Genomic DNA, 27,896 nt, shown 5'->3' with positions numbered 1-27,896 from the left:
AAAAGTCAAGCATACCAAACTGGTGGCTTGGTTGTCAAACGCATCATCTTACCACAAGGTGATCCCAGAGGCAAATGGACTCCCACCTACGAGGGACCATTCATAATCAAGAAAATATTCTCCGGCGGCGCCATGTTGCTTACCACCATGGATGGCGAGGATTTCCCACACCCTGTGAATGCTGACATAGTCAAAAAATACTTCTCTTAAAAGGAAAAAAATAAAAAAAACAGCTCGCTAAGTTGAAAACCTGAAAGGGCAACTTAGGCAAAAATGAGCGTCTCGGTGGATTGAAAACCCGAAAGGGCGGTCCAGGCAAAAATTAGAGACTAAACAAAAAATCCCGGTAGGCTGAAAACCTGAAAGGGCGGCCTAGGCAAAAGTTAGGGAATGAAACATACAACTGTGTTCCGTTCAGCTGCCTACTCACCATCAAGATTCAACACCTCAAAGACACCGATCAGTCCAATCACTTTCTTCCAACAAGTGAGGGATGAGATGCTCTAAGACAGATTGGCAATAGCAGAGTTGAAACTTGACTGGATCATTTTCACATAGCTATTTATCTTCATAAATATTTTCAAAACTTTCTGACAGTTTCCTACTTCTAGGATTGTTGTCTCCCTGTGCTAACCCGCCTATCATGGCTCTTTTCAATGCAGCTCTTTCAAAAATCACTATTTTCACTTTTTCTGTTTTAAATACGTAAGCGTCCCAATGATAATTTTGAATGAACATATGCATTTGAATATGATTGATGTTTACCAGGAAAAACAGGAATGGCATTCAGGAAATGTCCCAATCATCTGGACATCATTCCATCAGAAGGAAATCACCAAGAGAAACACATTTCTCAGCAAATTCCTCAAAAAGATTTTCTCTTCAAAAGAAGTCTTATCCCCCAGCAGGGTTGTTCCAGATTACTATCTTCAGAAGATGTGATCCCCGCACCCGGACTTGGTCAGATAGTGCATCGGAGGATTATGCATCTTCCTCATTCCCATTTGAAAGGGCATCAGAGCTTCCAGTTACCTTTGGTTCCCCAAGCAGTAGTCAAAGATCCTTCAACGGGATACCCGGGTTCTCAAAGAATTTCCCCAGACGAGGGTACTCAAGCAAGACAAAAGATCATCAACGATCACAATACATTCATGTCCAGCTGACTAGTGGGAATTTATTTTTCCAACTAGAAGCTTGACACGCATCACATTCACATTCACATTCACATTCACATTCATACATTCATACATTCATACATTCATACATTCATACATTCATACATCATATTCATACATCATACATCATGCATCATGCGCATATTCATACACAGCATAACATGCATATTTCTCCGGGAATATCTCACATTTACATGCATCATAAACATTGCATATCACTAACTTGATTTTTCAGGTAGGCAGATATTTTCAACAGAGATGTTCTCAATCACATGCCGTGTTCACCTGAATTCCATGAACGGTTCTCTCAGATATAATCAAGCCGAAGATTCATTCTGATCACTTACCAACTCAAAAACAGACATCACAGATCTAAAGCGATACCTCAGACGGTTCCAGAACGATCTAGCATTGCAGATCTAAGTCGATACATCAGACGGTTCCAAAACGATCTAGCATCACAGATCTAAAGCGATACCTCAGACGGTTCCAAAACGATCTAGCATCACGGATCTAAAGCGATACCTCAGACGGTTCCAAAACGATCTAACATTGCGGATCTAAAGCGATACCTCAGACGGTTCCAAAACGATCTAACGTTGCAGATCTAAAGCGATACCTCAGACGGTTCCACAATGATCAACTTCCAAAATCTAAAAAACTTTGGACAAGTTCCGTAACGATTATCTTCCAAGACTTAAAGCGGTAACCTTGGACGGTTCCGAAACAGTCAACACAAAGACTTTCAAATCCTTCATCAAGATATAATCAATGGATTCATTCTGATGAACAAACCCTCAACCCATTTACCAGGTGGCATCTGAAAGCCCATCTCAGGTAATGTTTCAATCTGCCAACAACATTTCGCAGACGACATTCAAATGCAACTTCCAACATCTCTTCTGATCAAGGTAAGTGCAAATTTTCAGGGCATCTAAATATTCAATCATCTTCTACCTTCAGATTTCAGGCAATCTCTTCAGGTTTAAGAAGATTGAATAGGGGCAACTGTTATACCCCAAAATTTGCCCACATATTTTTCAAGAAAACTCCAATCTGAAAATTAAGGGTCTCATATAATCATGGATTTTTATTTCAACAAATATCCTGACATATGAAATACTTAGTTTTTAGAATTTTTCTTATACAGTAATTTGGCTTGCAGTTGAATTTATTCTTACGCAAACGCCAAATACTGTTTATTACTTCACACATGCTATTTATTTATTTACAGATAAATAGTACTGACATAATTGGTACAGAGTTAAATCTTTTTGCAGGCGCAAAATCAGGAAACTCAGACTGTACTGGTAACAGTAAACATTAGTTATTTATTATGTCTGTGTTTTTCTAACAAGTCATGTAAATAAACTTTCATTTTTCACATAAAACATAAAACAAAAAACAACAAAAAAGAAAATTAACTTTGACTGTTGATTTTTCACTCTAACTGCTACGTCAATACCTGAACAGTCAGTTGACAGCCAAACTGCTGGCAGTACAATTCTCAGTGTTTTGTACCATCAATCAAATCAATCTTTCACAAATCAAAATTCCAAGATTTTTGTTCTAGAAGTCTTCTGAATATCACGCGATTAGCAGAGACTCAACACTGCGCAAAAATCAGGTACGCTTAACTGTCTCCTACACAAACAGTCCCTAATCAGGGTTTTTCTTGTTTTTACAGGAGCAACAAGTTTTGAGAGCTCAAATGGATTTCATACACATCCATATATCTCAAAGTACCATCATACAAATTTTCAAACTTCAATTCACTCAGACGCACCGTCGGCAGCTCAAACAGTCAACAGACGACCCGTTTGACCAAAAAAGTCAACAGACAGTCAAAAATGAAATTTTTTGTCAAAGTCCATATTTTGTCAAAGGATTCATCATTTGATCATTGGATGATCATAATTCATCAAGGAAAGATCAAAAACCAACAAAACCCTAAGATTCAAAATTAGGGTTTTTGCCTGAAAAGTCAACTCAACTTTGACTGATCATAACTCTCTCATCCTTCATCCAAAAAATTCAAACCAAAGCTTGTTTTGAAGGAAATTCAATTATCTTTCAAATGCCATTGATCCCATGGTCATTGGATTCACCATTTGAAAAATATGATCAAAGACATTACAGGTCATTTTCAAAGTCAACAAAAAGACACTTTTTTCAAAAGGACACACAAGGAGCTTCAAAAATCATTTTGACATGAGACCAAAGACATTGGTTAGAGGACTCTTTGAGGTTTCTAAAAAGTGCAAGATCTCCTTCATATGACAAAAATTGAAGGATTTACACCTTGTTGAAGTTGGCTAAATTTTGGGAAAATACATGAAATCAACATTGTTCAAAATGGCATTTTTTCCAAATGGCGCCAAGTTTTCAGCATTCAAACATCATTTCCATGATGATATGGGCCTCCCACGACCAAGACTAAGCCCACATCATTTTTTATCTATTTTTGGCATATTTTTATCTTATTTTAAGATTAAAATAAAAAAGAAAATGAAATGGATAAAGAATAGCTTGTATTCCAAGCAAGACTCATTCAACTCTGTCCCAAAGCAAAGTACAGCAGAGGAGAAGAAGAAAATCAAGCCATGGTGGCTTAAAGACAAAGCTACCAATGTTGAAAAAGTCAAGATTCCAAAAAAACTCATCAATGCTTTTGGCTTAGTTTCTAAGCACTCTAATGCTTATAAATAGGCTATAGCACTTCAGTAACAAGAGAGACAGAAATAGAGAGCAAAACTCTTGTTTGTAACACACTTGTAATCTCTCAAAATATTCAAAGAATTTTGAAATTCGAATTCCAAATTTAAGTCACTTTCCATTCAAACTAAACACTCAAACACGTTCCTTGAACATCACTGAAACTATCCCAATCAATTACAAGCCTTGAAGCTCACTGAATCGAGCTACACAGGTCAAAATTTGTTCAAAATAAAATCAATTCGTATCTGGTTATTCACACATGTTCAACAAGATGTAGACATACTATTGAGTTTGGTTTGAGGTGTAGATCATTTCTGGAAACTTAATTGAAGTTTGGACACGTATAAACGAAACTACCATTTTAGGGTTCATAGCTTCAAAATTAGGGCTTTCCAAATTAGGCAAAATTAGAGGTTCTAAATAGCACCATTAGATTCGTATGGACAAAACGAGTTGAATGGTACCATCGCGCCAAATTTATGTGCTTGTTTACCCCTATTCGCTATTTTGCAGGTTTAGTAAGTAACCAATTACAGCGCTTTTGGTAAGAAAGCGCTATTAAAAGTCTTGTCTGAAGGTTGAAGACGAAGACGTGTCACCCCCCTATTGGTTCTGACGCGCGCGTTTTTTTGAATATAACCCTTGGTTTCAGTGTTTTGCAGGCGTGTCATAAGTGATGTTCCCTCACCATCTGGACCATCTGATCTCATTTATGACTCATCCAACGCTCCAGATCACGCGTGCACATCATACTCCCTCATAAATTTCCACACAGGATCAGTATCCTTTTATTTCTATTTTATTTTCTATTTTATTTAATTTCTTTGTTAAATTAATTAAAAATAGTTTTAAAAATCCAAAAAATACACAAAAAATATTTTTAGACTTCTAAAATAATATACTATTTTCTGAAATAAAAATATTTTATTTTTCTTCAAAATTTCAATATTTTGCATAATTAATTAGTATATATTTATATATTTGCTTTTTAATTATTCTAACCAATCAAAAAATCCCAAAAAAAATTGTTCTTTATATAAAATATTGTTTATATATTATAAACTAATTTTGTACATATTTTGAATAATTTTATCTTTGAGTTTTAATTATTTGTATAATTATTTACATAATTATGTTTTAATTAACTTAAATCAATTTCAAATCAATTTCAAAAATTCAAAAAAATTAGTTTTGTTTTAAAATTAATTAACAAATATTTTGTATATAGTTTGAACTTAATTTCTAGGTTTAAATCTATTTTCATCTTTTTTCTTCATTTTAATTTAATTAATCATGCATTAATTATAATTAAAATCAATCATAAAAAAAATCCAAAAACATGCCTTTTATTTTTCTTGCAATTTAAATTCCTAGATAAATGTATAGGATGTCAAATTCATGTAAATAGGCTAGTTTACGTTTCCTGCACAATCGATGTAATAGCGTAGATTTACTTTCCGCACTTTACATTTCCGCATTTTAATTTCCAGCACATATAAACTGCGTGTATGTCAAAGATAAAATTGAACCGTTAGATCACTAACTTCAAAGATAAATATCTGAATCCAATCACAATCACACTTGCACCTCTTAAGGTAATCCCTTCTCATTCTTTCAAAATCAAAGTCAAATTCTACTGTTTCGAGTACAAAATCGAACCTTGCTTTTATATCCGGTGAAAGGATAGATTTTTAAAGGAAATAGGATAAAGACCTTACAACTCAGGGTAGACCTCCTAGTTTGCTTGCTCAAATCAAAACAAACAAAATTCTCATACACTGTTGATTTTTTCAAAACTTTCAAAAAAGACAATACTTTGTATACATCCAAACACGGGTTATTACAAAGTTAACGTTCTTTCCAAAACATCTTTCGAAAGATAAACAAGCATTTTGTATACATCCACACACGGATCATTACAAAATTCAATTTACAAAAGTATTTGAAACCACATATGAGCAATTTCAGAGCAATTGAAAAGTAATCGAAAAACAAGTGAGATAAGCAAACTTAAGAGCCCATGGATAACCATGGATACAAAGGGTGCTAACACCTTCCCTTTGTATAACCTACCCCCTTACCCAGAATTTCTTAAAGGTCTTTTTTTCTGTGTCTTTTATAAACCTTTCCTTAATTGGATAAAATAAAAGGTCGGTGGCGACTCTGTGAATTTTTCAAAAATGCGAAAGCATTAAGCGACAAAAAAGAGTCAGTTCACGTATCTCTACAGATCAGAGGTATGGCCCGGTATTAAAAAAAATCGGAGGTCCACACTGAGTCTGTCTTCCCCAATCCCTAACTTCATCAACACACTCCGGGAGTTCTACAAGACTGACAGAGTAGGTCAAGCATTAGTATCAGAGTTAACAGATGACAAAGAAGTTCACAGACTTTACAAGTTTTCCAATGGGTTATTATACTACAAAGATAAACTTTTCATACCTGACATAGCTCAGCTGCGACCTAACATTCTCAAGGAGTACCATACCACACCTACAGCGGGGCATTCTGGAGTTAAGGCAACCCTGGCTCGCATCTCCGCAGCTTTCTCGTGGCCAGGCATCTCAATGGCAGTGAAACACCTCGTCAAGTATTGCACAATTTGTCAGCATAACAAATATCAAACGCAGAAAAAAATGGGGTTGCTACAACCACTTCCAACACCTAAGCAAGTTTGGGAAGAACTAACAATGGATTTTATAACTCACTTACCCAAGTCTTTTGGCCACACAGTTATCTGGGTCATCTGTGATCGTCTCACGAAGTTTTCTCACATCCTTGCTTTCCCCACCAAGTTTACGGCAAAAGATCTTGCGACGCGTTTCTCGGTAGAAGTAGCACGCCTTCATGGAACCCCAAAATCCATCATCTCTGACCGTGACCCTTTATTCCTCAGCAACTTTTGGGGAGAGTTCTTCAAAATTCAAGGAACCACCCTGAAATACAGCACAACATATCACCCCGAGACCGATGGTCAAACAGAAGTAGTGAATAGATCAGTAGGGACTTACCTTCGGTGCTTTACAAGTGATCAACCACGTAAATGGTATAAGTTTCTCCACCTTGCTGAGTACTGGTTCAACACGTCCTTTCACTCAGCTATCCAGATGACGCCATTCAAAGCCTTGTATGGTCGGGAACCGCCAAACATTTCGGATTACTTGTGTGAAGAAGTGGCCGACATCTCCTTGAGGGATTCTCTGCAAGAACGCAACACCATCTTGACATAGTTAAAAGCTAGCATAAAGAAAAGTCAAGTCCAAATGGAGAAACAAGCCAACATGAAACAGAGAGATTTCACCTTTCACTCAGGCGACTTGGTGTTGTTACGGTTGCATCCCTACAGACAGCAAACGGTTAGTCGAAGGAGTTCACAAAAACTTGCAAAGCGTTTTTATGGGCCATACAAAATCATAAAAAAGGTTGGTGAAGTAGCTTACATGTTAGATCTCCCTTCGTCTTCAAGAATCCACCCCGTTGTGCATGTTTCTCTGCTTAGACCCTATTTTAGTGAGGATGGAAATCAAGAGTTCCAACCATTGCCTTTTGATGCGGATCTGCGTTTTCAAGAAGAGGCAAACGAATTTGCTCTGAGTCCAAAACCTCCATGTTTGAAAGAATAGGCTATGCGTTTAGAGAAACAAAAAGCGAGTGAAGAGATGGGTTTGGAACTTTTTCGGTGCAAAGAAAAATACTCAATCTAAGTTTACAGATATAACTAATGAGGCTTTAAGAGATACGTTTGATTTTCCCAACCACTCTGCATCTTCACGTGCTAAAGCAAGTTTGGAAGTTGTGAGTTCCAACACTAGTACAGCTGTAGCCGCACCTACCACGCTTCCACACACGACACGTGTCCAGCGGCCCCATGCTTTTAATACTTTTCCTCCATCCCAACACGCCAAAGTATCACGTGAAGCTGCAATTGAATCTATTTTGTGTCCAACCCAACACACCAAATCTACAGCTGTAACCCACACTTCTTCACAAAACCCCACTTGCCCCTTATCCCTAGGCTCCACGCGTCCCCAAGAAAAACCACCATCCAAACAACTTCCAACGGCTACAAACCCTAATGATTCTGCCTCCCTTTCCTCAATTCCATCCAGCCCACTATCGGATCCATGCGGCCCACTTCCAAAATGTTTTACGGATCAACTCACTATGAACCTTGAGGACAAGGTTCTTTTGGACCCATTGAGTATTGTTAGGAACAGACCCATTAGAAACAAAAAGCCATCAATTCTACTCAAAGACTTCTATTATTAATTTAGGAGGTGCCTTGTAGTATTTTAGTCTTATCATTAAGTCTTTTATTATGTCTTATGCTGGCCTATGGCCCAATCCTTAGGCTAAACCCTAACTATATATTGTAAGCTTCCTCTTGTTGGTTGTCTTAATGAAAATCTGAAAAGTTATTTCTTATGCTTAATTTTCTTATGCAATTTAGATCTTGGTAGCTTAGTGTAACCTAACATTAGGAAGCTATATTGGAACCCTAACAAAACTAGAGAAAGGCTAAGAGAAATAAAAGAGAAAGTAAAATAAACTAATAAAATAAAGACTTTTTCATTTCTTTGATTGATTTTCAAGTGTCAAAACATTACATATATATAATAATACTAATGGATAATAAACTAAAGGCCCATACTAATTAAAGCCCAATTCAACATTTAAAGATCCTAAGAACATTCTAGAATTATTACAAAATAACAATTAATATAAAAATACTAAATAAACTATATTAACTCTCTATCATTGCTGCGGGGTTCACATGAACCTTGTCCTCAAGGTTCTAAAAATAGAGCCAAAAATATAATTTCCAAAGTTTTAAAAAAATGATCAATCTTTCAAAGTCTACGTAATAAACCCTGTGAATGAAATTATATGATGGTTAATGAATTTAATCATAGTTCTGAATGACATATGAGTGTGGTTGGGGAGTATTATTTGGCTGGTGGGACCGGTTTGTAGTGGGGTGTGGAAATGTAGTTGGATAGCATTTTGGCAGGACAATATGTGGAAAGGACGTCAACTTCAAATTATGTATGAGAATTTTTTTTTTTTTGGAATTCATTCTACTTTTTTTTTCTTTCTTTTCTATTGGGCTAAATGACCCGTTTGAAAAGCCCAAACCACAAAACTCAAGTTTGCTTTGACCTAACATTCCTCTTTCCATGAAACTTGCAGAGGTGACTCTGCTGTGCTAATTTAAATGGACGCTGATAAAAAAAAGGGATTTCTTACCACCGGGATCAAAAATGAAAGTGTGATGTTGTTTTGGATTCGAAAGCATGAATACAAAATCGAAGCTTTCAAACGTGTTCATTGTAAAATCCGGTGGTTTCGTCGGTGGCCGCTTCACACACTTGATTTCGCCGGCAATAGTTGATGATCCAGTGATTTTTTGTATGGTCGTTTCGGATCTGATAAGTTTTTTTATCCCTCGTAGCGTTACCCGTAAGTTCCAAAGTCTCAGCGCAGAGGTATTCTAGAATGGCGGAGAGGTAAACCGGTGAACCAGAACCGACATGTTGAGTGTAACGACCTGCTTTGAGGAAGCGAGCAAAACGGCCAACGGGGAACTGGAGACCAGCTTTGGTTGATCTTGAAATGGATTTGGTTTTTGGTTTTCCTCTTCCATCTTTTTTGGTTGTTGCAGGTGTATCTGTAGCCATTGTAATTTTTTCCATTGCTTGAATTTGCAGTGAATAATGGATAAGAGATGGTGATTTTGAGAATTGCGATGTTGTTCTATTTTTGACAGATTTTTCTAAGAAACCAATTTCTTCAACATTTGATTCTGCTTTCGTTTCTTTGAGTCTTCTTGAGTATTTCTTCAAAGCATATTTTTCTTTTAAAAAATTATGTGACTTTTTGAATGAATCAGAAAGATTTTGGAGTTGTTCTTTCAACTCCTCTCTAGATCTATTTGAGATTTCATGAGTTTCCTTTATATATATTGTTTTAAATTTTCTAGTTGGTGAAGTGTTTCTGGTTGTGTGAAGAAATTTTGAGGTTGAGGTGGAGCAGAATCTATGTGTTGTGGTTTGTGTGGAGTGAAAGTTGAAAATGGAGGATTTGAGAAGGAGTAGTAATATGGAGGATATGAATATATGGGTGGTGGATATGGGTTAGATGATATAGGTGGTGTGGTTGAAACAGTGGGATAATAAGGATAGATTGGAGGAATGTTCCATTGATGAAATGTGGGTGTGAAGTTGGAATATTCCATGGGAGAGTTTGAGTGCAAGAATGAGAGCACCAATGTTGGGAAGCTATATTGGAACCCTAACAAAACTCGAGAAAGTCTAAGAGAAATAAAAGAGAAAGTAAAATAAACTAATAAAATAAAGACTTTTTCATTTCTTTGATTGATTTTCAAGTGTCAAAACATTACATATATATAATAATACTAATGGATAATAAACTAAAGGCCCATACTAATTAAAGCCCAATTCAACATTTAAAGATCCTAAGAACATTCTAGAATTATTACAAAATAACAACTAATATAAAAATACTAAATAAACTATATTAACTCTCTATCAAAGAGTACTCCAATGGTGGTATTTTTGTTTGAGTTCTTCAGCTGGAAATCAATATAATAATTAAATATTGAAATAATTTGCCATATCATAGTAGAGTTGCATTGCAAAGCAACTAGTAAAAATTTGTGGTACCCAATCAAATTAATTTATGAGGTAAAGTTGTGGAACCCATTAGAGTTACACCAATAAAATAAAAATTAAATAAATTATTTTGAGATGATATGACTGGTGGGACCCATAAAAAACTCAAAAATGGGTTGCACCATTGGAGATGGTCTAAACCTCATGGCACGTCGGTCTGCATGACCTGTTAAATCATTTGTTGCCATCTCTGTAATTCCAACACAATTAAAAAACAATTCATTGAAAGACATGACTAATATATATATATATATATATATATATATATATATATATATATATATATATATATATATATATATATATATATATATATATATTTTCTCGTTCAATAGGTTCTGAAAATTTATTTTTAGAGACTCTTTGAAAATGTATTTTCGAAATAAATTTATTTATAGAATTGAGACGTGACTCAAAAATAAATGAGTTGTGTGTATGGGGTTCTTTTAAAGATGTATTTTCGAATTTTAAAGATATTTTTACTCTTTCACAATGGTATGGTAGTAAATCTTAAGATACCTTAAATAATTTCCTTACTTGTTTGGTACTAATGTATGGCCATTGGGTTTGGGCCATTCTAGTTATTTGTAAAATTCAAACGGGAATTTCTTAATGCACCATAGACATTCTTAAATTTGTGCCAAGTTTTATTTCTGAAATGTATCTTCATATAATTTACAAAGATCTATTTATGAAGCGTACTGAAGTAGAAGTAGAAAAATATAAACAAAAGCAGCATGTTGACAAAATAAAATTATCATTGATATTATAAATCAGCAATACATAAGGGAATTTAACATAGATCAAACATTACATTTCAATATCCAGGTTGACGTTGCAACATCTTTATAATATCATCGACCGATCTCAAAATAGTCGCATCCAGCTCGATTGGAATTTATAGGCTAAATATTATTTTTCATCTTTCATCTTTGACTCAGGTCTAATTTGATCTCTTAACCTTTAAAAAGACTTTTTTTGATCCCTTAAATATGCAAACTATACCACGTTAGTCCTTTCCGTCCATTCGATAATTCAAAATCAATCCATAAGACCATGTGACAATAACATGGAAAGTTGCACGACTTAAACAATTTTTTGAATGATTTTAGCGACAGAAAAATCCATCATTAATTTTTTTCTAGATTTTGATTAGGGTTTTTCATCTTCTTCCCCCATTTTGTACCCGAGCATCAGAACTATGTAACAAGACAAAGTAAACATTGTGTTGTTATCAACGAAGAAGAAGAAGAAGAAGAAGAAGAAGAAGAAAAAGTTCTTTGAAGAACAGAGGAATTCTATTGAGAGTTATTTACGAATTTCGATGAATCATCGGCTACCATAACAACATAGACGGGAGCAACTCTCCAAATAACCTTATCACTCTGAGTGAGGAGCCTTGTACTTAAACAAACAATTAGCAAGATAAAACCCTAATTTCAGGGTCTAAAAGGAAAGCTTAAATTCACCTTTCTTCAAACAATAGATGAAGGAGTGAAAAACATTTAGAAAGGGGGGAATTGAATAAGGATTCTTTCTCAAAATGGTAGATAAAAATAAATAACACAATTATTTTTATCCTGGTTCGTTGTTAAATGTTAACTAAACTACTCCAGTCCACCCCTGACAAGGTGATTTACCTCAACTGAGGATTTAATCCACTAATCAAACTGATTACAATGGTTCTCCACTTAGGTACCCTCTAAGTCTTCTAGAGTATTCTGACCACAACTTGATCACTCTAGGAAATCTTTTTACAATCAATGTAAAACAAATATTACAAGATATTCAAATACTTCTTAATAAGCTATAATGACAAAGTGATTTTTCTCTTAAGTTTAAGTTCTAACACTCACTAAAATATTACAAAGTTGTGAGGTTGAAGATGAAGTTCTTCTTTGCTTTGGTGAGATTTCAGTTTGACAGCGTTTTGGTTCTTTTTCGTTCAAGTGTTGTTGCTGCTTCTGAATCAGAACTTCTATATATAGGCGTTGAGGAATTGTGACCGTTGGGAGCATTTAATGCTTTGCGTGAATAGTACACTGTTGCATTTAATGTTGCACTCTTTTGTCAACTACCTCGAGCCATGCTTCAGCTGCTTTTACTGACTTTGCCTTTTATAGCTTCTAACGTTCCTTTTGTCAGTCAAAGATTTGACGTTATAGCCTTTTCAACTTGTACTTACTTCTGGACTCAGAATATGTAGAATAAACATTTGAATATCAGAGTCTTCAGCTTTGGTGCAGATGCAACTTCTGTCTTCAGACTTTAGAAGTGCTTTGGAGCGTGATACCATCAGATCTTCAGAGCTTTGCTTCTGACTGCCATCTTCTGATGCTTTCTAGATCATGTTCTAATTCTGCAAGACCATCTTCTGACGTCTGCCAGACCATGTTCTGATGAAGCCATCCATATCTTCTGGGTCAGAGCTTCTGAACGCTGATTTTGTGCATACTCTTTTATACTTTTCTTGAAATGGAAAACGTGAATAATTAGAGTACCACATTCTCTTATACAAAGTTCATATATAATGTTATCATCAAAACTAAGAATATTGATCAGAACATTTATTGTTTTAACAATCTCCCCCTTTTTGATGATGACAAAAACATACAGAATTGATATGAATTTGTATCCAGAATATCAGATGAAAAAGACAATACACAGATATAGCATAAAACATATTAATCAGCGTGTGTGAATATGTCTCCCCCTGAGATTAACAATCTCCCCTTAAAATTATTACTAGAAGATTTTATAAATAAAAGACTTCCCTGAGTATTTTCCATTTCAGTTGAGACTTTCACTTTGAACTTTAAACTTCAGAAAATTCAGAGCTCCACTTCAGAGCTTCCATTGGACAGCTTCAGAGCTTTGAATTTTTCTTTGAGAGCACTTGGCTTTATCAGATCTTTAAGAAGGCTTGCTTGAATCAGAGCAATTAGAGCACATCTTGTATCAGAGCTTGAAATTTCTTGTACAAGAGCATAGCTTCTTTTTGATCTTGAAACTTCTTGTATTAGAGCTATCACAACATTAAGCTTGATTGCTTCAACTCTTTACGAAATTTTCTTCAGATATGCTTCTCCCCTTTTTGAGCTTGTTCAGAGCAGTGTTTTAAAAACCGAACCGGTCGGACCGGTTGAACCGGGAACCGGCCTGGTAACCGGTCTGGTTCAATAGTCAGATCGGGTATGCCATCAAACCGGTGGGAACCGGTGAAAACCGGGAAAACCGGAAAAACCGGAAAACCGGCGGTTTAATTACTTTTTTTTTTGTTTTTTTTTTAAACTTTTTTTTAAACTTTTTTTTTAAATTTTTTTTAAACTTTTTTTTTAATATTTCTTTTAAACTTTTTTTTTTAACTTTTTTTTTAATATATTTAGTATGTATTACTTAAATAGCATTCTCACATAGTTTTTTTCGTTAGTGACAAATTAAAAACTTTATTGTCTATTTGTTATCTTTGCTAATAAATTTTGTTAAATAGCATAAACATATTGAATTTTATTTGATTTTCTTTTTAGGAGGATCCTATTTTGAATTAAATTTGGTACACATTGGAGTTATTTTGTTATAAACTATTCAATTAGATTATGTTGTAATTAGACTTTGTTTGCAATTAGACTTTGTAATTTTTTACTATTTTGTTATGTGTGATACCTTTGTTTAAAATTTGAATTTAAGTTATGAAATTGTGAATTTATGATATGATATTTTTAAAAAATTTAAAAGCTAGTTATATTTTTTTAGAGACTGAATCATCCGGTTCGACCGGTTTTATACCTATATATTGACAAGTCTATTCAACCGAGTTATCCGGTTTAATCCGGTTTGGTCGTGCGGTTCGACCAGTAACCCAGTGGTTCGACCGATAAACCAGTGACCCAGTACCCTCACCGGTTCGACGACCGGTCCGGTTTTTAAAACACTGGTTCAGAGTATCACATTCCTGCAAAAACCATCAGAGATAGAAAACTTGCAATATAATAGTTAGGAATGTTGAGACTTAAGCCCAGCAACTGATATTATAAATCAATTCAATTAGCACGCTTCTCCCCCTTTTTGTCATATCATCAAAAAGTATAGAAGATTCAGATGAAAGACATACAGAGTGAAGAAAGAAATATATTTCATTGATTAATCATAAGAGAGAGTATAAAGAAGATGTAACAAAATAGATGCAAAAACAAAGAAAAACAACTAAGACACAAGACATGGACTACGACTGGTTAAGCTTAGTGGCTAAAGCTGCCTTAAGGTTCTTAATCTCAGCAGTGTCTTCAGCTTGCTTCTTGGAGGATTCTTCCTGTCTTTGCATCCAAGTTGTGAATTCCTCAATTGTCTCATCTTGCTTGCCCAGGCGACTCAACACTGAACTTGGAGTTCCTTCAGAGTTTCCATCAGAACAGAAGTAGAAGGACCAGCAGAAGAAGTAGGAACATCAGAATTTCCATTACAAGGATAGATCAACATGAAATTAAAGTTACATATTGTTAAACACGAGTAGTTGAGGATGGGTTAACATTTTGATAATGTCGACTTCCGATCTTTGAAGTTTCGCATCCAACTCGATCAGACCCTTCGAAGAAAATCGATTGAAAGTTGTCCACATAACCGCTAAATCTTCGTCGTCCTTGACTTCAAATTGGGTGAACTGGAAGTCTCCCTCGTCGTAAAGTGAAGGCGAGCGGTACTCAAGCTTGGCAACCTTCCGATTTTCCGGGTATTGCAAGAGAGAGTTAAGCGACGATATCAATTCCGCGAATGGGGTGTCGCGCGAGAACCTAAATTGGAACGGCATTGGGTAACCACTACTGAAGTATACAAAAGCAAGGTGGGGGTAGGTTTGTGTCATTGTTGTTTGTGGCTTGATGTTGATGAAAACGTATAGGTACATTATTTATAGACTTGTTGGAGCAATAATGACCAAAAAAAACCTTATCTCGCAATCAGTGGATGTTACGGAAATGGATTTCCGAAATAAATCCTGAAGCATTACATTTTCCGAAGTGCACTTACGAATTAAGTAGAGACAAAACATAAAAAAAGCATTTTGTTGTGTGCAGTCTGTTTTGTCAAACTTCCACAAATTGGACCAAATGACAACAAGCAAATGAGAATGACATAAACATTGACAACATAAAATATAGGTATATTATATATGTATTGAATCGGTTTGATTTTATATTCTAGATGACAATACATACAAAAAATGACACACATCCGTTCATTACAAACAAAAAAGATCCGGTCTAATCTAAAATGCCACGAACGATCTGTTGGCGCTTAAATCTAAAACCGGTAAGTTCTTCGTCCTCTCTCTATTTTCCTACCGCTCTTGCTTCATCATTTTTTTGTACTCTGCCATTCTTTAAAAAAAGGATCCAACCAAGCGTCAGCCTCTTTTGTATGATGTGTCGTCCACTGTCAAGAAGTAGCCGAAATAGGACACCCGGGTTTCAAAAAAGCTTGCACAAAGTAGCGCGATCTTATATACCCGATGAAAATGATGCGGCCGGACAAGTCCAAAGATGAGAGACTATGAAGCAGAAAAAATGTCTCAGAAAATCCAAATCTCGTCAAATCGACACACACACACACACACTTGCTATAAGATGGCCCATATCGGGGAATGACATACACTTTGAAACCGGTGCATGACCGGTTAGTGATGGAACATGGGAATCATGAATTTTATCAAAGTTTTCTTGTTTCTAATAAACTCGGCCGTAGATGTCCCTATGCGAAGTCAACTCCAAAATAAGTGCCCGTCATATAAGAGTGTGATTATCTTCTCCTTTTCCGAGCAAACCGGCAACGGCCCGATATCCATAATTGCCATCGCTACCCACATGAACTATATTATCAATATATTTATGCATAAATAGCGGCATCTCATCAATGTAGATCATCAGAGGTTTTTTAATCGGAGGTGTGCGAGGCGGCTTCGAAATACGTGCTCTTTTGTTACCACTACACTTGGACTTTGGTGTGGGTGAATCCAGAATCAATGCATCAACATGTTCACAGTAAGAAGGATCTCGTTTAGTTGATGTGTCATCTTGGCTACTTTTCGGTGTTTTAGGCGCACCTTTGGTTTTAAGTGGTTGATATGGAGGTTTCAAATCGGTGGTTTCCGGAAACGCAATTTTTCGAAATTGTTCTTTTATGTGCAATTTCATGGTGTCATCCGCTTTATAAATCTTATCCATTATCTCTTCCAACTCATCGGAGATGGTAATTTTTGAATCGCTCTCTTTTGTCGGTTGGAACTCATCAAAACTGAGCTTTTTCCAATGATCGTTTACTTCATTCATGTGTATCGGGGAATTCAACTTCATCTCTTTAGAAAGTATACAAGCACATGGAAGCCCGTAGGTTTTTCTAATTGTGCACCCACATTTTAAACTATCTGGACCCGTTGTCTCCGCCCGCTTCGCTTCATGAAAAATAAAATTAAATCTCGCCCGAGATATGTTGTAAATCAATTGCGAGTAAAGATTTTTTCTCTTAAACTGGTTTTCCGCAAACGTCTTGCTCCGACCAAACGTTGTTTGAATTTCATTATGTTGATTTTGGAGCATTTGGTTCACGGTGTCACATCCCCTACACAAATACCCCTTGCTATCACCCAACCATTTCTTCAACACCGCATGTGCGGATTCAACTCGGTTAGTTATAGTGCAACCAAGATATCTAAATCGGTCCGTCCAAGCACAAACAAACTTTTCTTTTAATTTTTCAAGGATAGTACTTTCGACGTAATGAAAAAAAGTGTTCAAAGAAACACACAATGTCCGAAATTGTATCACTTTCTCGGTATACAATTCTTTGGAACGTGCATCTAAAATCTCCCTCCATGCGGCCATTATCTTGTCCACCATAACACCGACTTTGATGATGTTTCTGTTGTCATCCTTTCTTTCTTTTGTGCCAACCGCGAGTTTGAGCTTAGTTCTCACATTGCATGTTATGTGATACCGACAAAGTAATGCGGTTGATGTCAGGAAGACGGTACCGGCTGTATTCATCAGAGCATTATCTCGGTCGGTAACGATGATACTAGGCACATTCTTTTGATCAACCAACAAATTCTTACATATTTCCAAAGCCCATGTAAAGTTATCTTCTTTCTCACATTCCAAAAAAGAAAATCCAACCGAATATGTCTTGTCCGTGGAGGTCACACCAATAATTTCTAGAAGCGGAAGCCTATACTTGTTGGTCTTGTACATCGAATCAATTATAAGAACGGTTAGAAATGTGCTGAACAACTTGATACTTTCGGGATTAGTCCAAAATATGTTACGCACCGTAACTTTATCCTCACAAGTTCTAAAGCTTGAAACGTATTGGTTATCACCCAAAAGTTTCAAAAGGTGTTGCATTTCCGACCTCGGGCCCATTTTCATGACTTTAAGATTGTACCGTTTATTGTATACTTGCTTGATATTTGAAACACTATCTGGTTTTTTTTGCTTCAAATCCATAAATATGTTTCTCGGCGCAACTTTGATTTTCGATAATTCCGAATTAACATCCTTCTCTTTGCGAGACAACCAACACGTACTTGAATTCCCGTGTAGATTAGTTTCCAATGCATGATTATGAACTCCACATATGTCGCTAAAACGCCACAATCTATCAATCCTACGAGATACTCGCAACTTTAACGAACACGCACACTTTCTCGATCCTGTGTCATTGTGTTTTAACACCCGGTTTGTTCGTACATACTTCCCACCCCTCTCGCAATTCAACACAACAAAAGCTTTCCTTCTACTACTTCCATTGTCAAACCTTAATATCACAATGCCAAATCCAAGTTTACTAGCTTTATTTCGGACCCAATCTAGCAAATGTTCACGACAAGCAAAAGTCATATCATTTGTAAATTGTGGTCGAACATCCACCACAACGGTAATGGTTTTAACATCGTTAACCGGCTCATTAGGCCTATCATCTATGTTGACCTCATCCGGAACTACTAACTCATCAGTGACAATGTTGTCCGGATGGACCATACCTAACATATGCAAAATACATCAATGCTATTAAAACAATTTTTTAAAATTCTGCACCAGAGCTTACTTCGAAAGTGCGCTTCCGAAAATTGTTAGGTGGTGTATTTCGGAAGTGCATTTTCGAACTGACGCAATTTTCCTCACCAATAATCAGCAACAATGTAGTGGAATAAGAGATGAAATGAAGATTATTTACCTCAAATTGTAGCTTTGTATGCCCTCTTTGGAATGATCAACCACTTGAAATTTGATTTGGAGACGAAAATTGGATTGAAAATGATTAAGGTTTTGGATAGGGTTTGAGTTTTTGTCTGGAGGAAAATGAATGAAATAGTGAAGGAGGGAAAAGGTATATGAAGGGTGTTTTCGGAGATGTATCTCTGAAAAAATACCTGACAGTTTAAATTCAACGTTTAAATTGAAAAATAAGTGCTTTCGGAGATGTATTTCCGAAAACACCCAAAAATAGGTGTTTTCGGAGATGCATCAATTCTCAGAAAATAGAAAAAAAGGTAACTTCAAAAATGTATCTCCGAAGTCAGAGATATTATGGAATTTTTAGCATGGGTTCTCACCCATATGGGTGGATAAAGAAATTGTCATAAAAAACCATAACTCTTGAACCTTAAAATACAAATGTGGGCTTGGTGGGTTAGTTAGTTAATGTGTCTTTTCATGTGTTGGTTCTAGGTTCAATACTCAGTTAATGCATCATGCATTTGTCTATGTCCACCTTAAATTTGTGGGAGAGTATAGTGATATAGAACAAATAGTTAGTTAGTGTTTGTTAGAGGAGGTTATGAATTTGTTAGAAGTAGGATATTTTGTATAACAAATTCTATAATTTATCTCCTTACTATAAGTAGGCGAGATTAGGCGTGACAAAACGGACCGTCCGTTCCGCCTTAAGATTTCTAAAAAGCGAGCGGGAATGGCATACCCGTCAAGTAAAATGGGCATAAAAATCATGTCTGTCCCGCCAAGGTGGCGGGTTGACGGACGGCGGGCTTGTCCGCCTATTTTTTAAAGTTATTTTTCTTTCATTTTTTTAATAGATTAATAATCTATTTTGTACCTTTCAATTATTTTTTTTATAGAACAATTTTTTATAAAGCATCTTTTAAGCAAATTTTACCTAAAAAAAATTGCATATATTTACAAGTAATTGTATAAAAATAAAATCGTCAATAATTTGAATTACTAGAGTTAATTTAAAAAAAATGGACTTAAGACGAGACGAGTTTAGGGAATAGGTGAGGCGGGCTTTAGCGGACGGCGGACTTTGGCGGGGCGAACTTAGGCGGGCGGTAGGTTTCGGCGGAACGGACTTTGGTAGGCGGCGGGCCTAAAATCACAATTCAGCCCGGCGGGCCACCGCTAATTTTGCCACTCTTAAGGGAGGTGCTCTTTATTTATTTTTTTATTTTTTATTTTAATAAGAATGAAATTAATAGGAGTATAAGGGATACCCCGACCGAAAATACAACTCGAAAAACTTCTACTTCTCGAAACAAAAGAGAGGTAGAATATTCCACACATAAAAGTTACAAGAGTCCACTAGGATGTAATAAGAGCATAGCCACTTCTAAGAATTAAGCATAATCTCCGAAATACATTTGGTAAAATATATTTTATGTGCTTAAAGGAGATGTTGAAGTCACTTTTGTAGATACTCATAATCAACTTGCGGATATCTTCACCAAGCCTCTCCCAAAAGAATCGTTTTACAAAATTCGACGAGAGCTTGGAATTTTAGACGAAGGTGATGTTTAAAATTTGTTCGTCATTTTCATACATCAAAGATTTTATATCAATTTTCTCTTTTTCCCCATCCTTTTTGATAATAACAAAGGGGGAGAAGAATATGCATGTGTTTTTGTTGTTGTTTTGTTTCAAAGAAAAATGCAGGCCATTGTTAAAATTATCAAATGAAACTCATCACCATAAATCAAGGAATCATGGATTTAGGGGGAGTCTCTAACATAGGGGGAGCCTTGCATTGTTCTACATAATTTCAAAAGCACAAAACAACTCTTTTTCAAAACTTTTTCAAGACTTGGTTGTCATCATCAAAAAGGGGGAGAATGTAATTACAAGCCTCTCAAGCATAGTTTGTTTTGATGAAGACAATATGGACATCAAGTTTTTATAAAGGATGTGCAAAAAGAATTTCAAGTATCAAGCAAAAATACATCATTTCAAAGTCTTGAAGAAATTATGAAGATTCAAGAATCGAGCTAAAATGTCAAAGGTATAAACAATACTCACTTTGACATATAATTGTTCACAAATATATTTCCATGCATATCATAAACATACTACAAAGTGTCATCCTTCAAAAGTTCATTTAAAACCTTTTTCAAAGTTAAAATTCAAAATAAAGGTTTTAGGAACCGGGTTGTCCCTATGGGGGAACCGGTTCCCAGCATTCTCAGTTTTCAGCATTCTGTGTTTTACTACTAGGAACCGGGTTGTCCCTAGGTGGGAACCGGTTCCTTAGTTCAAAATTTGAAATTTCTGCTGTAACGTTCAGCAGGAACCGGGTTGTCCCAGGTAGGAACCGGTTCCTACTGAACCAGTGTGTTTTTTCATTGCATGATCTTATTCAAACGAATCCATTTTCTTACCACTTGATCATTGCATTGTTTCATGGAAAAATAACCATTCAAAGAGGTGTTTGACACATTATAAATACTACATATTTCAGAATCATTATTCACCTTCTTCATTAACAATTCATACTCATAAATTTCATTATTTTCAAGTGTCCACAAACCAGAATTTTTATATGAAACTTTCTACACACATTTTCATTGAGAATTCATTTAAAGTTTCATGCATACATTGTGAACACTTATATTCATTTTGAGAATTGTTTATTTGAAGAAGAAGATCAATACAAGATTGATAGTGCTATACAAACTTCATCTAAATCTCTTGTAAAAATTCAAAGAAAATTATCTCCTTACTATCCAGGATTGTTGGAAGTAAGTGGTGTGTTTGAAGAGGATTGTTCTTCATTCACATTAGTGTTGATTGATCTTAAAGGTGTTAAGAACCTTTGATCACCCTATAGGTTAGATAGTAGGCATAGGCTTGTACAATAATTCTAACTATAGTGAAATCTCTTTCGTGTTTGAAAGGGGACTGGAGTACTCTCGGATTGTGAGGGGAACCAGTATATATCGTTGCGTTCTTTACTTTTCCGCACTTTATCGCTTTCATCACCATTACCAAGATAAAGATACAAACCATCAAAAGCCTTCAAACACTTAACCCAAAAAAATAAGTACAAGTTTCTAAAAACCGTATAAATCTTTGAAACACCTAATTCACCCCCCTCTTAGGCGCACTCTTATACTTACAACTTTTGCATTTGAATGGTAGATAGACTTGTAGCCATATATGATGCCAATATTTAGTAACTGGAATAGTTTCCTAATCTTAGGGTGAAGAAAAAGAAAGAAATTTGTGTCTGAAAGGTAAACATATCTCCTATTAATCAGAAAGAAATGACAATACTCGTTATGTGTCACACTCCCATCCAATGATGCGATTCAAATATCATAATTATAAATACCAGAAGAAGAATTAATAAACATCACTTAAGAAAACCAAAGCTTTACGCCATTTTCTACAATATTCTCTTTCATACGAAAACTTCTATTCACTATTCTCTATGTTTTTCTTCACTATCTTTCCACTTTTACTCTCTCTTTTTTTCATATACAAATATTTGTATCATTTCAACAATTCTTCTGCCACCACAAAAAACTCACCACCTTCACCTCCAAGATTTCCACTGCTTGGTAATCTCCATCAACTTGGCTTATCCCGTCACCGCACACTCCAAACTTTATCTCACAAATATGGCCCATTAATGCTTCTTTATTTTGGCAAGGTTCCAGTACTTGTAGTTTCATCTTCTGATGCAGCAAGAAAAGTAATGAAAACTCACGATTCGGTCTTCTTAGATAGGCCACAAAGGAAAATCTTTGATATCCTTTTGTACGGTTCCAAAGACATGGTAAGTTGTGCACCTAGTGAGTATTGGAGGAAAATAAGGAGTATCAAGGACATGTTTGCTGGAGGTGCTGACACGATATACACAGTACTAGAATGGGCGATGACAGAGTTGTTAAGAGACGAAACTGTTATGCATAAATTGCAAGATGAAGTGAGAACCGTTGTTGGCAACAAAAATCATGTATCTGAACAAGATTTGGTTAACATGACCTACTTGAAGGCAGTGATAAAAGAAACACTTCGCCTCCATTTACCGATTCCCTTAGTCCCTCGGAGATGTAAGGAAGATATCAAATTAGATGGGTATGACATTGCAGCAGGCACACATGTAATTGTTAATGCTTGGGCTATTGCTAGAGACCCTTCGAGTTGGGAACAACCTCTAGAGTTTAAACCAGAAAGGTTTATGAATAGTTCAATAGATTTTAAGGGATTAGATTTTGAACTTATACCATTTGGAGCTGGAAGAAGAGGTTGTCCTGGAGTGTTGTTTTCTATAGCTGTGAATGAGTTGGTGCTAGCAAACCTTGTTTGCCAATTTGATTGGAAATTGCTTGCTGGAGTATCACCAGAGAATCTGGACATGTCTGAAACTATTGGCCTTATTTGTCATAGAAAACACCCTCTCCTTGCAGTAGCAACTAAATATGAGAAAAAATTGACTAAGGATACATAAAGATGTGTCATGTTATGTATTAAATAATTGTGTGTTTTTATAAGGTTTCAATATTTGTAATTCAATGTTAGAAGCCACTTTGACCAACGATATCAACAAAATTATCCTTTATATAATCAAGTTCAATTGTTTCAAGAACTACTCAGACAAATTTATGCATAATAGATACGCACAAACAAGCCACACCGCAAATGATAAGAAAAGAATCACAACACCATTTTATAGCTAAATCAATCTCACTAGGAAACTGTAACCTAGTTGAACATTCAACATAATCTTCAACTGTATTATATCAATGAAGAGTGTTTGCCGTTTTGCTTGCATGTGTTGGGCATATGATTGACTCGCCGCCTTTTTCAATAAGTTCTCTCGCATGTCCCACATGATTATATGTGTTGATCCCATGACTATTAGAATATGTTGGGCCGAAATTGTTATGATATATGGAACTTAAACTATAATACTTGTAATTCTATATGTTGTGCATATACTTTACAAACAACATTGTGATGACAACGCTATATTATGATAATGACAAGTATTAAGTATATTGGTGACATCTTTCAAGCATTTATGACATCTATCAAAGTGGTTTCGATTATGACGACTCTACAAATAATTCCTGGTGATGGAAACCAACCAAAGGAGAAATATCTCAATCATCGCCAGTCAAAAAAATAAATTTTATTCAAAGTTCTAGTCATTGGTGAATCATGTTGGACATATGACTCCATACACAAGAGGGGGGGTGCATTGTGGGGTTTGAAAAACGATAATTTAAAACATTATTGTTTTCAATTTCAGAGTTCACAAACATTTTAGTGAAAATATTTAAATATAGCAGCGAAAAGAAAATATGCGAAAAATAAAAAGATAAGGGTAAAGAGATGATACCAGGAATTATAGAGGTTCGGTCTAAATGAAGTGACATAATCCTCTCTCCAAGACATAATCTTGAGAGTATCCAATAATGCTTATTAGATTTTAGTAGGTTAAACTCACGAACCCCTTATAAAAGGAAAAATGTAGTTTCAGGTTAACTTTTAACAAACAACGAACAACAGATTAAAGTGGTTAGTAGATGTCCAAGGAATATCAAATGCAAGTGTAAAATAAAATTCCCCCTCTTTACCAAAGAGTTTGTTCCTTTCATGGGCATCAACCACATCCAATATATCCCAGATGTTGATAAGTCGCCTCTCCTACATATAAGGACCCGTATCTTTGGGATCTCTACCTTCTTTGAAACCCATATAATCCAAAAAGATAACCAAATCTTCATTCACTAACACCTTTATTAGGGTCATACTTTCTGAAGGGAAGGCATAGTCGTTCGACTCCCAACTAAAATGGTTCCAGACCCAGTATTTTTAGACCATAGACCCTGCAGAATACTGTGTGGCCTCTAAAGTTTGAGAAGTCAGTAGAAGGAAGATATTTTTAAAGTTCTTTCAATTCTCCATGTAAACACTAAACATCTTGGATGCTTGACAAAATGAAAGCATCATTTGCTCGTGGTGGAGATCAATGGAAGATTGTGACACATAGAATAAAATAAAAAAGATATCTAGGGGTAGCTCTTTTCCCTGGTACTCACACTAGTATTGGAAGACTTAAATAAATGCCCAAGTTAACGGGTGTGGATAGGAAGGGGATATATTCATACGCTTTAACATTCCCTCCTCAAACCTAGTTAAGGGAGACTTGGGTCTCTATCGAGTGAAGACACATTTGTAGAAGGGGATGTAGCATCTATTAAAAAGTTCCATATCCTTTTGCTAATATCAAAATGTGAAATCGACCATCCAAAAATGGACCTACTTCAATATAAGACTCCTCCACCTTATAATTATTAACGAAGTAATCATCTCACCAGTTTGGGGTCCTCCCAACGATACATACAACATCCACAGGTTCCACTAAGCATGAACATCCTCGTTGAACCATTTCTTCCTAACTGTTATGAAAAAGGTAATGTCAGTCAAAAACTGAACTATTGCTCTTAAAAGTAAGATGATCCCTAAGTTCTATGTCGCTACGATCTTCGTCATGTGTCTCCCTAAAAGTAGTACCAAATAGTGATCTCTTAGTTCTTTTTGAACCGTTATAGCAACATCTGAATTTGTATAAGACCCACTGGTGGAAACAAGATGGGTAACCACCTCCCTCAAATATAGATTGTTGGAGTTCTCCTCTCTCTCTTTGTTAGAAGAATCTTCACTACTTCCTTCAATAGAATCACTAAGAAGTACATTATGACTCTCTACCTAACCTCCTTAAGATCCAGAGTTATCATTAAGTACAATAAGGTTAGAACTATGGCCATTAACTTCTTGAGGATCAACATTTAAGACATCAAAGTTTTCATGTAAAGCTGATAGTAGAAACTCTCCACCATCAGGTCCAATCATTATGTTCTCAAGAATATTTTCTATATTTTCCATAATGAATATGAGAGAGATAAATATAAAATGTATAGGAAAAGGAACTATAAATGGTACCTAAGTAAGAAGTGAAGCAAAGGAAAAACTAAGAGTAAGAGAAACTTGATAATTGGGATGAATTAGGAACAATGGACCGAAACAAGAGAGAAATATGGCAAAATTGGAAATTATCAGAGCGTGTGAGAAGAAAAGAGGTTTGTAAAGAAATATAAGGTTTTAGTTATGAGGGGAACAAACATTGTTTGAAAGGCCAAGAAAGCTTTATATAATTGAGATATGTGAATCAAATCAATATTGTAGAATGAAAGAAAATGGAAGACGGAGAATTAATGGTTAAAATTAATACTAAAAATCGTAATACAACTTGAGTGTATTCGAGAAAACCAGGGGAAAGCGACACACACCTAGGTCCATGTGTGAAGAAAAGTTGTGAAATATCTCAATGATTAAACTAGCATTTAATGCAAATATTTGCAAGTCTCTTCCATTTTTTAATATCATGTCTCAAATAAAGTTACCCAGAAAATTTATTTGAAAGACTCCTTATGCAAAACATCATGGCAAGCCCAGAGAGAAACTGATTTGAGTCAACCACAGTCCCAACACTACACAAGCCTAATGATCACCGATCGTATATATACCACCATGCAAGCAAGGAAAAAGGTATGAATTTATTAACTACTCATTATACCCCTATATTCATTAACGGACTTGGACGTCAGAGTGTTAACTGTAACACCCTTCTAAACCCCCGCGGAAATTAATAAATAAATCAGAGTACATGCAAACAAGGGTTCCACAATTGATAATAAAATAAAAATTTTCCATCACTGTCATGCATTCACCAAGGAACATCTTAATACAATTCATAATTCAAAAATTTCATGTTTACACAGCGGAAATAAATCATCCAATTAGCATCACATCATTAATGCATTAATCCTCAAAACAGACTAAACAAAATAGAGTTATTATCATAAACTCAATGTAATTGCAAGCTTCTCAAGCATAATTGGTTTTGATGAAGACAATATGGACATCAAGATTTCATAAAGGATGTGCAAAAAGAATTTCAAGTATTAAGCAAAAATACATCATTTCAAAGTCTTGAAGAAACAATAAAGATTCAAGGATCGAGCTAAAACGTCAAAGGTACAAAGAATACTCACTTTGACATATAATTGTTCACAAATATATTTTCATGCATATCATAAACATACTACAAAGTGTCATCCCTCAAAAGTTCATTTAAAACCTCTTTCAAAGTTAAAATCCAAAATAAAGGTTTTTGGAACCGGGTTGTCCCTATGGGGGAACCGGTTCCCAACATTCTACATTTTCACCATTCTGTGTTTTACTACTAGGAACCGGGTTGTCCCTAGGTGGGAACCGGTTCCTCAGTTCAAAATTCAAATATTTCTGCTGTAACGTGCAGCAGGAACCGGTTCCTACTGAACTAGTGTGTTTTTCCATTGCATGATTTCATTCAAACGAATTTGTTTTCATACCACTTAATCATTGCATTGCTTCATGGAAAAATAACCATTCAAAGAGGTGTTTAACACATTATAAATACTACATCTTTCATAATCATTAATCACTTTCTTCATTAACAATTTATAAACTATATATTCTTCATCTTTCAATATTTCCAAGTGTTCATCAAATACTCTTTCTCAAGTGAAACTTTCTATACACATTTTCATTGAATATTCATTCAAAGTTTCATGCATACATTGTGAACACTTATATCCATTTTGAGAATTGTTTATTTGAAGAAGAAGATCAATCCAAGATTGATATTGCTATACAAACTTCATCCAAAAACTCTTGTAAAAATATTGTTTCCTTACTATCCAGGATTGTTGGAAGTAAGTGGTGTGTTTGAAGAGGATTGTTCTTCATCCACATTAGTGTTGATTGATCTTAAAGGTGTTAAGAACCTTTGATCACCCTATAGGTTAGATAGTAGGCATAGGCTTGTACAATAATTCTAACTATAGTGAAATCTCTTTCGTGTTTGAAAGGGGACTGGAGTCCTCTCGGATTGTGAGGGGAACCAGTATATATCGTTGTGTTCTTTATCTTTTCGCTTTTACCGCTTTCATAACCATTACCAAGAAAAAGATAAAAACCAT

General features: G+C 35.4%; 3 protein-coding genes across 3 annotated transcripts; 1 reads left to right on the top strand and 2 right to left on the bottom strand.

Moving 5' to 3' along the window:
* Positions 1 to 7,588: 7,588 nt before the first annotated feature.
* On the bottom strand, positions 7,589 to 9,571 carry LOC131652746 (probable histone H2AXa). The gene is made up of 2 exons (XM_058922701.1): positions 9,352 to 9,571; positions 7,589 to 7,824 (listed from the first exon to the last, which is right to left on the bottom strand). Exons 1-2 carry the CDS (start codon positions 9,569 to 9,571, stop codon positions 7,589 to 7,591), a joined length of 456 nt encoding a protein of 151 aa, XP_058778684.1.
* A 6,788-nt stretch (positions 9,572 to 16,359) lies between these two features.
* On the bottom strand, positions 16,360 to 18,612 carry LOC131652738 (protein FAR1-RELATED SEQUENCE 3-like). Its single transcript, XM_058922690.1, has 2 exons — positions 17,343 to 18,612; positions 16,360 to 17,027 (listed from the first exon to the last, which is right to left on the bottom strand). Exons 1-2 carry the CDS (start codon positions 18,610 to 18,612, stop codon positions 16,360 to 16,362), a joined length of 1,938 nt encoding a protein of 645 aa, XP_058778673.1.
* A 3,619-nt stretch (positions 18,613 to 22,231) lies between these two features.
* Positions 22,232 to 23,414, top strand: LOC131615667 (cytochrome P450 736A117-like). Its single transcript, XM_058886817.1, has one exon. It carries the CDS (start codon positions 22,292 to 22,294, stop codon positions 23,312 to 23,314), a length of 1,023 nt encoding a protein of 340 aa, XP_058742800.1. The 5' UTR covers positions 22,232 to 22,291; the 3' UTR covers positions 23,315 to 23,414.
* Positions 23,415 to 27,896: the final 4,482 nt, after the last annotated feature.

This window comes from Vicia villosa, linkage group LG1 (assembly GCF_029867415.1).
Source record: "Vicia villosa cultivar HV-30 ecotype Madison, WI linkage group LG1, Vvil1.0, whole genome shotgun sequence".
Lineage (NCBI taxonomy): Eukaryota > Viridiplantae > Streptophyta > Magnoliopsida > Fabales > Fabaceae > Vicia > Vicia villosa.
This window is presented reverse-complemented; position numbering and strand designations above follow the sequence as displayed.

Bases quoted from the DNA above. Each gene is read 5' to 3' on its own strand.
- LOC131652746 (XM_058922701.1), bottom strand. From the start codon at position 9,571: ATGGCTACAGATACACCTGCAACAACCAAAAAAGATGGAAGAGGAAAA. The intron at 7,825-9,351 runs GTAACGCTACGA...GACACAAAATAG, and splicing joins TGAGACTTTGGAACTTACGG to ATTCAATTGCAGCTTCACGT.
- LOC131652738 (XM_058922690.1), bottom strand. From the start codon at position 18,612: ATGGTCCATCCGGACAACATTGTCACTGATGAGTTAGTAGTTCCGGAT. The intron at 17,028-17,342 runs GTACTATCCTTG...TTTTTCATGAAG, and splicing joins TTTTTTTCATTACGTCGAAA to CGAAGCGGGCGGAGACAACG.
- LOC131615667 (XM_058886817.1), top strand. From the start codon at position 22,292: ATGTTTTTCTTCACTATCTTTCCACTTTTACTCTCTCTTTTTTTCATA.